At 34.3% G+C, this 14,920-nt stretch overlaps 1 protein-coding gene across 1 annotated transcript in view; it reads right to left on the bottom strand.

Moving 5' to 3' along the window:
* The window catches only part of LOC107755631 (proprotein convertase subtilisin/kexin type 6-like), a 32,971-nt gene that overhangs the window by 16,934 nt on the left and 1,117 nt on the right, over positions 1-14,920 (bottom strand). Inside the window, exons 2-5 of the mRNA XM_016572521.1 lie at positions 13,771-13,888; positions 10,351-10,451; positions 2,660-2,840; positions 571-767 (exon numbers count right to left, since the gene is read on the bottom strand). Of these exons, the coding sequence (XP_016428007.1) occupies positions 571-767; positions 2,660-2,840; positions 10,351-10,451; positions 13,771-13,888 (597 nt within the window). The remainder of the gene's footprint in view (positions 1-570; positions 768-2,659; positions 2,841-10,350; positions 10,452-13,770; positions 13,889-14,920) is intronic.

Raw genomic sequence — 14,920 nt, 5'->3', positions numbered from 1 at the left:
TTCAATCGAAACGGCGAAAATTCATAAAAAAGTTGAGTAGTTTGCATCACTAGATAGTCTATTACTGTCGGTCGCTGAACATTTGTATCGTAAAACAGTTTTCTAATACAGATACAGTAGGCTACTCCTTACATCTTTCCACGAACTGTCGCTGCGTTGTGACAGTAAGACCCGCCTTCTTTGATTTGATTGGCTATCTCGATCATTTTGACATTGACGAGCGCTGTTGGACCACTCAGGCAGACCAGCCTAAAAGTTTATCTTTTAAAACTTTTTGTCATCCTAACAACAAACAGCTTTACTCATTCTTATACACCGAGTCTTATACTGTCTATCAGCTATGACTATTTTAGTCTTTTAAAGGACAAAATGGGTGGAAAAACAGTAATAAAAATTAGACATAAACGACATAAAATGCAGGCCAGGAGCGAGGCCCTCTAGAGGCGCGAGGCCCTGTGCGGTCGCACACTTGGCACAGCCCTTGCGACGGTACTGACTAGCTGCATATGGTGATATAGAAACTTCAGCTCAATAATGCATCAGTGGACGTCTCATCTTCGTTGGACTCACCGTCGTCGTGGAAGTAGCCGACGGGACAGGTCTCCACACAGGTGCTCTCCTTCGAGTCGAAGTAAAGCCCTCTCCGGCAGGAGCGGCACCCGTTCGGCCTGCGAGTCACACACTTCTCACAGCCTCGGTGACAGCGGCGACATCTGCGGGCCTCTCCGTCCTCGAAATAACCCAGAGGACAGTGACTAACACACGTCCTGTGAGGAGGACAAGAGACACACGTGAAGAGAAGTTGAAGCATAAATCTGTTCGACGATGAGGAAAGCAAAACAGACTTTACTATACTCAATATACTGTATACAATATAAGATACATTATATCTAATATTTTACACCATTTTAAGTATACTTATGTGGTTGCCGAGCAACAGGCAAACGTAAACAAAGGGGTATGTTTGTAGAGTAATTTACAACAGCGTCGAACGCAGCTCAGCCAATCAGAATCAAGGACCAGAACAATCCGTTTTATAATCAAGTTTTTATAAATATATAATATAATATACATATATATAAATACATACATTTATTAAAGTTCAGATATTTTTTAATGAGAAATAGGACAACATTGTTATTTTAATATCATTGAGATACTCAGTTTTTTAACACTTTTAATATTTTGAACAAGTTTTTATTTTTATATTTTCATTTTAATTAAATTTTTTTTGCGTAATTTTGTAATTTTATATGTTTTTTTTAATACGTCTACATAGTTGTTTATTATTATTTCAGTTTTCAAGTTAAAGTTAAACTACATTTCTAATATTTTATTTTGATTCAGTTAAAGTTTATTTTATTTGAAATAATGAACATGTATTTTATGGATTTAGTTTCAGTACACTATAATACTATAATAACCCTGCAGGGAAAAAACTAAGAAAAAAAAACTCCCTCATTAATATCTCATAATATCTTACACAATTTTGTTTAAGTACATTTATTAAAGTAAGTTTAGATACTTTTAATGGGCAAGAGGACAGCAGTGCTATTATAATTAAGGTACTATTATAGTTTTTATTAATATTTTGAATTAGTTTTTTTGTCATTTTAAACACGTCTATATTTTTATTTAATTTTTATTTCAGTTTTAGTTTTAATTAATTTAAATAACATCAAGTTAAACTAAATGAAAATATGAAAAGTTTCCTTGGCAAGTTCACATTTCAAATGTAATGTAATGTAATTTTATTTTATTTTATTTATTTTTTTTATTTCAAATAATGAACATGTTTTTTTTATATATATATTTTTTATGGTTTTAGTTTTAGTCAACTATAGCAATCCTACAGGGCAAAAAACAAAACCTCATACTGTGATTTTGGACATACCGCCATTCACTATCTGTAACACTAAACCGATTCAGAGTTTAGTTAAGCTAAAAAAAAAGAAATCAGTGTAGAAAATGTGGGAAAATGTCCATCTAGGTCTGCTTATGAGAATTCATTTCGATTAGGATGCGGACATAGAACTCAGCTGCCTGTGAAGTAAGAAAATTAGCTTATAGGTTTTAAGAACACAGCAAGTGTAATATGTTATACGTTTTATTGGTTCCTTTTTTGCAAAACATGATGTAAAAAGTAAAGCTACAATTACTACATGTAGTACTGAGAGTCAAAGCGATTTCCGAAACAGTCAAATAATAAAATTAAATTAAATAAAAATAAAAATATAAAAATTAAATGCATAATAAAAATAAATAAAATTTAAATAATAAAATGAAATATACTGTAATATTAAAAAGCACAAAATAAAATTATAACAATGAAATAAAATTAAAAAAATTAAAATAAATAAATATATAAAAAATATTAAAATAAAATAAAAAAATACTAGTTTTATAAGTAGGGAATGGTGAGAGCATTTCACATGTGCAGAATTGTGCAAAACAACATAATACAGTGTGAAAGCAAAGTAGTATTGAAGGGACAATCAAATTCAGCTTCATATTGAGCTTTATATTGAATATAATTAGGCTCTGAATTTGGGAATACAGTCAGATATTTAAGTCAGATGTTTATATTATGTCTAGACTGGACATGATTGGCACTGCAGCACATTGATGTTAGGCTGTCTACACTGGAAGCATATTGAGCCTGATGCTGGTCTGAACCTCATTCCTCCGTTCCTTACCCAACACCTCAGGGTTACGCAGCTGAGACGGCGAGTCTGAAATCTCCAGCGTCCACGTGCCCTCCGCTCTCTCCCCCCAGCAATGAACCGTCATGAACTCCCAGTTCCTGAAGCCCTCGTTGGAGTTATCAAACAATCTGGAAGACAGAAGAAACAGAGGTCAACGCTTCAGAGAGAATAATGAAAATAAGGCGATAAGACAACACAAAGTCATGTGTTACGCTGCATCACTAGTAACTGCTTGTTATTCACAGTGATGATCTCTCAAAAGAATCTGAACCTCCTCAATAATAGATGCTAAATTAACCAACTGAAGCGTAAAACATTACAAACAAACTAAAGCGATTAAATGAACTGTTTCTAACTAATGTGATTTGGAATGACATGAGGGTGAGTAAATGACAGAATTGATCATTTTTGGTTATCCATTTAAAGTATTTCAGAGTGAAACAAGATATTCAATGAGAATAAAAGGGGCGTGGCTCTATTTTATCAACAACACACAAATAAACAACAGAACCATATATATGTTATATGATTCATAGACCTTTAACCATACAGATCTGCCTTACTTGAGCTCCGTCCACAATCACACCACTAATGAGAGCTTTGCAAAGCCGCCGTTTCTGAACTTTTCTGAACAGGCTTGGGCAGTATTTTATTTTGCACATTACATCTGCGCGCTTTCTTCTCCAGCCACCAAACGAGGCGTCTGCGAGATGGTAAATCTGACCTGCGTTTGGCTCTGGCAGCGTGCATGTTGAATAAATGAGCTGAAGGGAGGTCCCGACCACAGCATCCCTCCCCATAATTCAAGGCAAATGTCTTTCCTGGCAATTCGCAGGCGTTATACAGATGACGCTCCATTGACTCCACAATGCGACTCTCAGCGCTGAATGGCCGGGGTGAGAGAGCAGCACTCGGGGCGACCGGTGGCCGTTAATAAATGCTCTCTGAACGCGGGAAGCCCCATTAGGCTGTCACGTCTGTTATCACAAAAGCAGACGCGCAGTGGGAGATGTTTGTGCAGGGGAGGATTTTGACAGCTCTTCCGTCTCACTGAGAAAAGTGCAAGCAATGCATCTAATCATGGACAACTGTTTATGGCATTCAGCCATTACATTTTTCACTTCATAGAGCCAAAGGAATGAGATTGTAAATCGATAGATGGCAGCCAAGCTAATGAGATTGGAAGCGCAGGCTAACTCCCTCTCAATAGCCATCCGAGCGCGAGGCGCTATAAATAAAACCTAATCTCTGATCAATATCAGTGGCCGTAGCAGTCATGCACACAGCCAACACCAAACACAGACTCGTGGTGTTTGGATGGCGTGACAGGAGACTGGATTCTCAGTCTGCTCCTCCATCAGCAAACAAAACAATGAATCTGAATGCAAAAACCCCTCCACCTCATCGTTCCCTTCCATCACATTCAATATTCAATGTTATGAGGCTGCTTGTCCAGTTTTCTGATAAACAAAATCAAAGGACAGTAAGGAGCAACATTAGGAAAATGATATACAGTTTTCAACATTTTACTGCAGTAAGTCACATTTTAAAGCACTAAATGCAATAAAACAATGGATATTGTGTATTCGATTACTTTAATAACCTGATATTAGGGGATAGTTTTGGGGAAGCTAAAAATGCATGTTGGACAGGAGAGTGCTTTACTTTAAACTGAAGCTGAAATTTTCTTTTACTGTAAACATGTATAAAAAAATTAAGACATTTGCATTTACAAAAAAATTATTTTAAAATATATTTTAATATTTTCCCATTTTAAAAATATATTTCATTATGTAAATTCTGTAAAGTGTTGTATTTGTTAACTAAAACTATTAAAAATGGTTTGTTAATTGAAATAAATCTGGAATAAAATGAAATATGAAATAGAAACAAACAAAATTTTGAAATGTTTCTTTGGGAAGTAACTGAAATAAAATAAATTGAATTGAAGTAATACAATTTAAAAAACTAAAACGGAAATAAATATAAAGCTAAATAGAAATATGTAAAGACGAAAGCACAGAATGAAATTGCTAAAACTTAAATTAAATTAAAATGAAAATATAAAAATAAAAGCTAATTTAAAATATTAATAAATATTATAACACTGCATAAACAATACTAAAATAATGCTTACTGTTTGCAGCATATATGATGCTCAACATTTTATTGCAGTAAGTCACATTTTAAGATCACTAACCGCAATAAAAGAATTGGATATTGTGCATTTGATTAATTTGATAACCAGATTTTATAGGATAGATGCGGGGAAGATAAAAATGTGTGTTGGACAGGACAGTGTTCTCCGAGGAATGGCCACAAACAAAACGACTGACATCTTTACAACACAAACACGGTTTAGATCGGGTGGACTTCTCATTTATTCTCCATTGCTTTTTTTTTTTTCAATTTATTTTTTTTATTTCGAACTATTAAAAATACAAAAGGAAAAAACACATAATAAATATACAAATAAGTACCAATAAACAAAAACAAAAATCAACAAATATAATTTTTTTTTTTTAACATATATTCAACCTGTTCGAAATAAAAAAAAGGGTAGGTAGAAGCCCTAGGCTTATTAAATCCTACCCTCAGTAATTACCAATACCAAATAACAATCAGCCATAATAAATCAGACATACCATTTTGAATAATACAAAAAAATAATACAAAAATACTAGTCCAAATTACGTCCTACTTTATCTATCTATTAAGATAAAGAAGACAAACAGAAACAAAATCAAACAGCATTAACAACAATGTTGAAATTCTCACTCTCACCCACCACTTCTGTATTTATCAAAAATAAATCTTTTATACCTTCTTTTAAATTGCAACATATGAACACTTTCTTTGATATATCCGTTTAAGCTATTCCACGATATCACCCCACAAATCGAAATACACAAACTTTTGAGTTTTGTCTGTGCATTTTGCTGTCTCATATTTAAAGCCCCTCTCAAATTATAACACCCATGTCTATCTGTGAATAATTGTTGTATATTTCTAGGCAGCTGTCAAACCACATTTTTATCTTATTCATTTCTGCTGTGACCACCTCCAAAAGCTGCTGCAGATTTTCCCCAGCACAGAAAATATTAGTATCATCAGCAAAAATCACAAATTTTAAGAGATTTGTCACCCTACATATGTCATTTATATACAATAAAAATACATTTGGACCCAAAATCGACCCCTGTGGGACTCCACATGTGATATCTAAACACTCTGATCTATGTTCCCCAATTTGTACGAATTGAAGTCTGTTACTTATGTAACTTTTCATCCAATCAAGTACAACCCCTCTGATACCATATTTTCCAATTTATTGATTAATAAACGGTGATCAATTGTATCAAAAGCTTTTTTCAAATCTATAAATACTCCCACTGCATAGTTCTTATTATCTATAGTACTAGTAATATTTTCAATTAACTCCATTAATGCCATGGATGTGGATCTGTTCGACCTAAATCCATACTGACTATCAACTAACAATTCATGCTTTTCCATAAATAAATTGCTTTATCAAGTTCATCGATCAAACCCCAAAACAAAGAGCAAACCGCAAAAACAGCTCTTGTTGGAGAGCCTGTTTAGCCGGCAGTGAGAGATTAACTTGCTACAACAACATGTTCTTCTATTGTATCTACACTAGTGTGACCAGATGTCCTGAATTTACAAGCCTCATTCCGTGCCCTGATGACGTTGCATACAGTCAGAACCGCGTTTGTCTTCATGATTAGCCTCAGTTTTAGTTTGGCTGCATTTGCTTTGCTGTGATTTGTGCTGTTTCTATTCCAAAACATAAAGTATATTTCTAACCTGAATTAACCTTTTACTTCTCCAATACAGTTTGACATTTAAAGGTTTAAAAATCTATTTAATTTTAAGCCATGCTGTACAGCGTTATAATTGTTAACTAAAAGTATTAATTATTATTTTATTGTTGTTATTTGAAATAAAGCTGGAATAAAATGAAATATAAACAATAGATAAAATCTTTTTTAAAAAAGGAAAATTGGAAACTAACTGAAACTTAATTTTAAAATTGCTATAGCTACATTTGTAATAGCTATAAATTAAAGCTAACAACTAACTGAAATAAAATAAATTCAAGTTGGAGTACAATTCTAAAAGTACATCTGAAATATACAAATTAAAGCTAAACAGAAATATTTTAAATAAAAATAACAATGACAATAAATTTAAAAAATTTCAGTGTTAAAAATATATTTAATTAAAGTTACACAGTTGTAATTGTTAACTAAACTACAACTATTAAAACAATTGTTTTCATTAATTTAAATGAAGTTGGAATAAAATTAAATTTAAAGAATTAAAACCTGAAACAAAAATTATAACTGTTACCTTGACACCAAACAAAAAAAAAATGCATTACAAAAATAGACAAACTATTAAAATGACTAAAAGTAAAACTGAAATAAATATAAATTAATAAATCAATAAATTAATAACAATGACAAGTGCATAATAAAAATTAATAAAACCAAACTAAAATAAAATGAAAACTGAAAACATAAAAATAAAAGCTAACTAAAAATATAAAAATATATATATATTTTTTTCTTTTTCACACAAAAAATAAAAAGTAAAAAAAAAATCCATTTGGATTTGGAAAGACATGAGCGAGAGTAAATGATCACAGTTTGAATTTCGAAGTGAACTGCTTCTTTGAAGTTAACAAGAGTGGGTGGGCTGTAGTTTCTGACCTGTTCACAGAACAGTTGGTAATACATCTGCTGCTTCCTCTGAATCTGGAGAGGTAAGGAAACATCTGCAGTGCATGTGAGTAATTATGCACATGACGGCATTTGTGTTCATGAAATACATGCTAGTATTTCACTGGCTGCCATCTGACAGATTCATATCAATTTAAACTTTCTACAGCATGCTCACTTTTAGAAATCTGTGTATTAAAACAGTAATGGAAATTGCACCAGGTCTCATTTGTATTGTGCACTACTCAAGAGAACATCTCTGACCTGTCCTGGTTTTTTATCATCTGGTCACCCTAGTCCAGGGATCCTCAAATCTGGCCCACGAGATCCACTTTCCTGCAGAGTTTAGCTCTAACCCTAATCAAACACACCTGAGCATGCTAATCAATGTCTTCAGGATCATCAGAAAATCACAGGTAGGTGAGTTTGATCAGGGTTGGAGCTAAACTCTGCAGCGCATTGGACCCCCAGGGCAAGATTTGAGAAACCCTGCCCTAGTCTAACCCAAATATCTGTGCCAACCAAACTTCTTCCTACCATTCAAACTGAGACTATTTTAAATGCTTTTTCCAGTTATACAGTCATCCAGCCTATGTTTAATGGTCTTCAGCACAAGTGCATTCTGGTAAACGCATTATACTTTAAATTTGAGATTCTTAAAGGAATAGTTAACTTAAAGGAATAGTTCACCCAGAAATGAATATTTGCTGAACATTTACTCACCTTCATGCCATCCAAGATGTAGATGAGTTTGTTTCTTTATTGTAACAGATTTAGAGAAATGCAGCATTGTATCACTTGCTCAGCAATGGATGCTCTGCAGTGAATGGGTGCCGTCAGAATGAGAGTCCAAACAGCTGATAAAAACATCACAATAATACACAAGTAATCCACACCACTCCAGTCCATCAGTTAACGTCTTGTGAGTTTGTAAGAAACAAATCCATCAAGACGTTTTTAACTTTGGATAAAACATGAGTTCATAATCAATAATATTGCTTCCTCCAGTGAAAAAGTCGTCTCGTCTGAATCAGGAGAGAAATATGCACAGATCAGGCATCATTTACAAGCCAAAACAAATATGTAGGGGGATTTTGATGTAAGACAACAACGGTAGATGGAATTTTTCACTGGAGGAAGTATTATGGAATATTTTGGCCAGAATCGATGCTTTAATATTAAAACACATTAATGGTGGGTTTGTTTCTTACAAACACGCAGCTTTTCAGTTCACAAGATGTTAATTGATGAACTGAGTGGTGTGGATTATATGATGTGTTGATCAGCTATTTGGACTCTCATTCTGACGGCACCCATTCACTTCCCATGGAAAAACAAACTCATCTGGATGAACTACTGCTTTGAGTAAATATGACAATTTTGACTTTTAGTCTCATTTCGTTCAAAACCAGTATGATGTCAAGCACCAATGTTCAACACTTAGGGTAAAAATCGACCATCAATAATGTTGACAGTTTTGTGGAACTGAGACTAAAATGTAAAGTTTCTGTTGTTCTTCCTCAAGCATTAGGACGAGTAAAATAGCAGATGCATTCATACACAGCAATTCATCGCCTCCTGCAAGATTCAACCCAAAGCTTTCTGGTATCAGCCCAGAACTTTAAACACTTCGAGCATCAACCAGCGGTTAAAAACAATTACCTGTCTAACCCAGGGCAATTCTTGACAAATGTCCAAATTCTTGACATGTGTCTAAAGAGTTTATTGAGAGATGCACTGACAGGTCTTTAATCCCATCAGCCGGCTCAAGACACGAGGTTGAGAGACGATCAATAGCTGCTGCTTCAGTTTGATGATCGATTTCTTTCAACACACATTGCAAATTATGTGAACTCGGACACAGAGGAAGAGAAATCCAGTCATGCTGCATCCTTGATGGAGGACAGATGATGCCATCGACACAATACATTAAAGACGCACATCAAAATGAGCACATATGCAACAGTTACAGCCCTAGCATGAATGCAAGTTTAAATTAATGCACATGATTTATGCACTGATAACCACTGCAAAGTTCAGTGAAATGCTGATCTATACAGCAGTATATTCAGCATCCAGTATGTTCTGATGATTAATAGCAGTGTTTTCATATTGCGCTGCTTTACATAGTATTTAGTTTTCAGTGTAGACTGTTTTATCAAAATTTGAGTTGAAAACAAATAAAATAAATGATTTTTTTTAATTCATCTGTCCAGAATGGCACAGTTATGATAAAACTATCCAATTACTATCATAAACACTAGAAGTGCCCAAACTTTTTAATACAAAGGGCAAAAAATCTAACTTTATTGTAAATGTTGCATTATATCCAAATCACTAAGACATTTATAATGTTACAAAATATTTCTATTTCAAATTAATGCTGTTTTTTTTTTCCATTTTATATTCATCAAGAATCCTGAAAAATTTCATGTATCACGGTTTCAGCAAATCAGCATATAAGAATGATTTTTGAAGAATTATGTGACGCTGAAGACTGAAGACTTTGATGTCAAACTCTGTGCAAATTCATTACCATTTGGATATAAATGTGATGTTATTTAAATTACATATCATGAATAATCAAGTTTGAATGCTGATAAGGATGAATCACTCCTGATAACCATTTCAGGTTGACATCTGTTTACATCAGAAAAAAAGGCAGCTTTATATTGTCTCTAAAACTGTACTAAAACAAAACAGTATAAAGCATTAAGGTCACAGTGTTTCATCATGCCCTTCAACAGATCACCACCATAATCTGCCTTTCAATGCAGTGACAGCACATCCTCTGAGGCCAGATATGAAAGGAGAGAAAATCCCTTTCAATATAAATCAGTAGTTGGACGTGCCAGCATGAGATATCACAGTTCAAATTAAGCCACACAGAATAGTCGCTCATTCAAACTCCATTTCGGAACAATGCTGCAGGAAGCGGTGCCAAACATTCCAGGGTCCGTGTGAGCGACACAATGCCGCTCGGCTGTGATGTGTGCCGGTTCTGTGCTGACAAGGTGATGGTGTTGTGTCAATGTGGCACGGTTGTGTTTGCATGACAGAATGCAACCATCCAAGACCCAGAGAGACGAAAAAGGTTCATGCAAACAAAAACAAAAAAACTAATGCTCAAGCTCACTAATGTGCAAAATGCAGTACATAGCAACTAACTGAAATACTGACGTATTAACATTACTAAAACTAAAACTGAAATAAAAAAGAATTAAAGAAATAATAATTTATAAACATTATAAATTCTTGAAATAAAAAACAACTACTGAAATGAAAATGTTTTTGTTCACTAAAACGATTAAAACACATTTCCACTGGCTGAAATGAAGCTAAAATAAAATAAAATATAAATATTAGAAGAAAAACTTGAACTTAAAATGACAGAACAAAAATTAGAACAAAAATCAAAAATTAGAAATTTCACCTTGGCAACTAACTGAAATAAAACAAGTATTACAATTATTAAAACTAAAACTAAAATAATAATAATAATTAAAGCCTAGATAGAAATACTAATTGAAATGACAAAAACACATAAAATTACTAAAATAAAACAAAAATTAAATTGAAAACTGAAAATATAAAAAAAATCATTCAAAATATTAATAAATACTATAACAGTATATAAATAAAAAATACATAAATAGTAAAGAAAAAAAACTTCATTTAGACATTTTGTCTTGGTAGCTCAGTGAAATAAAATTAGTTTAATTGCTAAAATTAAAACGGAAATAAAACTAAATTAAAGCTATATAAATAAAAATTATATTAATAAAAATTATAAAAGTACATACAATTATTAAAACAAACAAATTAAAATGAGAAGGTAAAATATAAAAATAAATGCTAATTAAAAATATACTAAAATACTACATAAATAGTACATAAACAAAACTGATACTATTTAAAGGGGTCATGAACTGCCTTTTTATTATTTTGTACTGTTCTCTGAGGTCCACTTATAATGTTATCAAGATTTTTAGATAAAAAAACATCATAATTTAGCAGTAATAGGTTGTTTTCTGTCCTGTTTTAACCCTCCTCATCAGAACGCTCTGTTTGAATAGGCGTGGCGGATTGTAGACTCAGAAGTAAACGCCCACTGCTATGATTGGCTAACAGTTGTGTATGATTTTGCCTTTGCCTTTTCTTCTCTTCTTCTTTCTGAAGACCTGACGCACATCATCTTCACTGATCTGGAGTGCTGAAGTGGGGGAGAGGGGGGTTGCAGGAGGTGTGAATGGTGTTTTTTCAAACCTGCAATAAAACTCGTTCAGATCGTCTGCCAGTTGTTGATTCTCCACAGTGCTGGGGGATGGTGTCTTATAATTGTATGAGCTCTGGACTTCAGGAGCGTTGCCAGGTCCAGTGAGGAGGTGCACCAAAGCTTTTATACTCAACTGTTATTCACAATGAGGGGAGAGGGCAGAGTAATGATAAGAGAGATCTATGACCTAATGAGAGAGGAGAGACCACCTTCACCTAAAAAAGAAATCAATACATCCATACAAACAATACATTTACATACAAAATTGTCTATATTGTCTATATTATATATTGTGTTTTTGCTTTTTTGTACATTGTCTATTTTGTATATTTGTATATTATTCTTTTTATTATCTGTGTCCTGTCTTGTCACTGTCATTCTGTTGCACTGTGGAGCTTCTGTCACTAAAACAAATTCCTCGTATGTGTAAACATACCTGGCAATAAAGCTCATTCTGATTCTGATTCTGATTCTGATGATTGACAGCCACAGCGCTGTCACAGCCACATGATTTTCCACAGCGTCTTGTTGTCTTCGGAGCATCTTTATCGTTTGGTTTCTGCATAGACCTGCGTTTGCCTCTCTCGGTATTTACACTACATGTGTGAATTGGTGGGCGGGGCTAAACAGGCAGTGCTGTAGAATCGGTGGGCGGGGCTAAACAGGCAGTGATGTAGAAGCAGGCGTTGATCTTATTCTGTGGAGGCGGGGTTTAGCCTCATTATTACGTCATAAAGTGGCACATTCCACAACCCGTCGTTTTGGCAGATTGACTTCAATATAAGCTGTTTTTAGACTAACAAGAAAGTTTTGAGTTCTGAAACTTACAGGATGTTTTTATAGTACAATGACCTCTTATATGTCAAAAGATCAAGGGAATTTTAATTTCTCAGTTCACGACCCCTTTCAAAAAATGCTAATATACAGTGTCACTACTTTTAGTTAGTTACTCCTCTAAACTGTCATACAAACTGTGCTGGATCAAACAAAAATGAAGAATGTTTTGCAACATCTCCTACTTCCTTTGTATGCAGGAAGTGTCTGCTCAATATCCAACAGCACCGCGGCACAGCAGACAAATTGAGATACTCCTGGAAATATGGACACTTTGTCATAAAGCCTAGTAGTTTGCCACAATATCTCAGTAATTCAGAGCTCTTAGAGGTTATATCGAGGGGATTTGAATTGAGAATTGAAGTGTTGTACTGAATGCGCAAGTGATTCATCTCGACACGTCTGCTGATTGTACGTCGCTCTTCAAAGCAGCGCACGACACGCCATCCCTCTCGAGACCCGATGATGAGCTAATAACGCTTAGACATGCTCCAGTTCCCACCCCTGCCCTGCTGATGGAAATAAATGCCTCCAATTATTCCCATCAGAATCAGACATTGCTGGAAATGAAAAAGCAGGATTTGTTGCAGAGACGTCCAGATTCAATAGGGTCACATGTGAGGATGGGCGTCTGGAAACGGATCAGTAGATTGGGGATGTTTTCCACATTATTAAAGGTGTTTTAAACGAATGAGATGAGACAGTAACTGTGATGGGTGGTATGATAGCATATATACGGTTTCATAACATGGAGTCTTTTGTTTTAAATGCAGGTTTAATGCAGCATTTGCGATGGATCGTCCATTTGGGTTTCTGGACCTTTCCTTACTTGGACCTTGAAGGTTTTATGAAAATAACTGTTTTCTATTTAAATATGTTTTAAAATGTAATTTATTCCTGTGACGCAAAGTTGAATTTTCAGCATCATTACTCCAGTCTTCAGTATCGATGTTGAAAACAGTTGTGCCTTATAAATAAACAGTTGATAAAAACTTCAAGTAATTTTATGTTGGTTTATGGGTATTTCAACATTTGTACTGGAAAACAAGATACTTTTTTTTTTGGAACATTATAAATGTTGTTAATGTCACTTTTGATTAATTTAATGCATCCTTGATGGATATAAGTATTAATTTCTTTCAAAGTATTTGAGTAAAGTAGAAGCGAGTTATATTTGTCCGTGTGAAAGCTGAAGTGAGTTTCTCCTCACCGGGTTCTGCGGTCAGAGGTTTTGCTGCAGGTGTGCTGAGGAGGAACGTTTCTCCACTTCTTGGCTTCCACCACCATGGCCTCGGCATCCACCAAACCAAAGCCATACAGATGACTGACTAGAACCACACACACACACACACACACACACACACACACCAAATGTTAACCAGGTAAGGATGTCACAGACAGCAGAATGTCCAGACTTAAATAAGACTATCTGAACTTATTTAGATGACATTCATGCTGAAATAGTATTTACTAATAGTGTCACCAATATGGGGTTTTAATGCTGTTGTTGATATCTAGAGTCCAGGGCAGATATTGCTGATATGTTATGAAGAACTCATTTTAAACACAGCAAATAAGAAAATAACAATTATTTTACATAAATACACTTAATCAGATTTCTGAAAATGTAGGGTTTGTTTTCAGAGAATATATCTTAAATTAAGTTGACTTTTCTTAAGCTACTGGCACAGCTTTTTCAACATTTTTAACTAAATTTATCCTTGCACAATTTGCCAATGAAGAAGGAAAAATGAACATAATATTAAAGATATTAAAGATGCATTCGCCCAAATCCTCTGCTGAATCTCAAGTTGTTCCAAAACTATGAGTTTCCTTCTTCTGCTGAGCCATTGACTTCCATAGTATATTTTTCCCATACTATGGAAGTCAATGACTACCGTCAACTGTCTGGTTACCAAAATTTCAAATATTCTGTGCTCATTTTTTGCTTAATATTTTTGTGTTCAACAGAAGAAAGAAACTCGTACAGGTTTGGAACCACTTGAGGGTGAGTAAATGATGACCGAATTTTCATTTTTGGGTGACCTGTCTCTTTAAGTCTTATTATATTTATCTTAAAGGGGTCATATGATGCGATTTCAAGTTTTCCTTTCTCTTTGGAGTGTTACAAGCTGATTGTGCATAGATAAGATCCCTGAAGTTGCAAAGACTAAAGTCTCAAAACCAAAGAGATATTCTTTATCAAAGTTAAGACTCTGCCACGCCCCCCTAAAACGGCTCGTTCTAACACGCCCCACATATCTACCTCACTATGTGGAAATATTAGCATAATGCCGCCCAAATGTGCACGAAAAGAAAGAAGGCGTGGTTTCAGTAACCGCAGTTACTGTTGAAGCAGC

This window comes from Sinocyclocheilus rhinocerous, unplaced genomic scaffold (genome assembly GCF_001515625.1).
Source record: "Sinocyclocheilus rhinocerous isolate Xijiao unplaced genomic scaffold, SAMN03320098_v1.1 scaffold3186, whole genome shotgun sequence".
Lineage (NCBI taxonomy): Eukaryota > Metazoa > Chordata > Actinopteri > Cypriniformes > Cyprinidae > Sinocyclocheilus > Sinocyclocheilus rhinocerous.
This window is presented reverse-complemented; position numbering and strand designations above follow the sequence as displayed.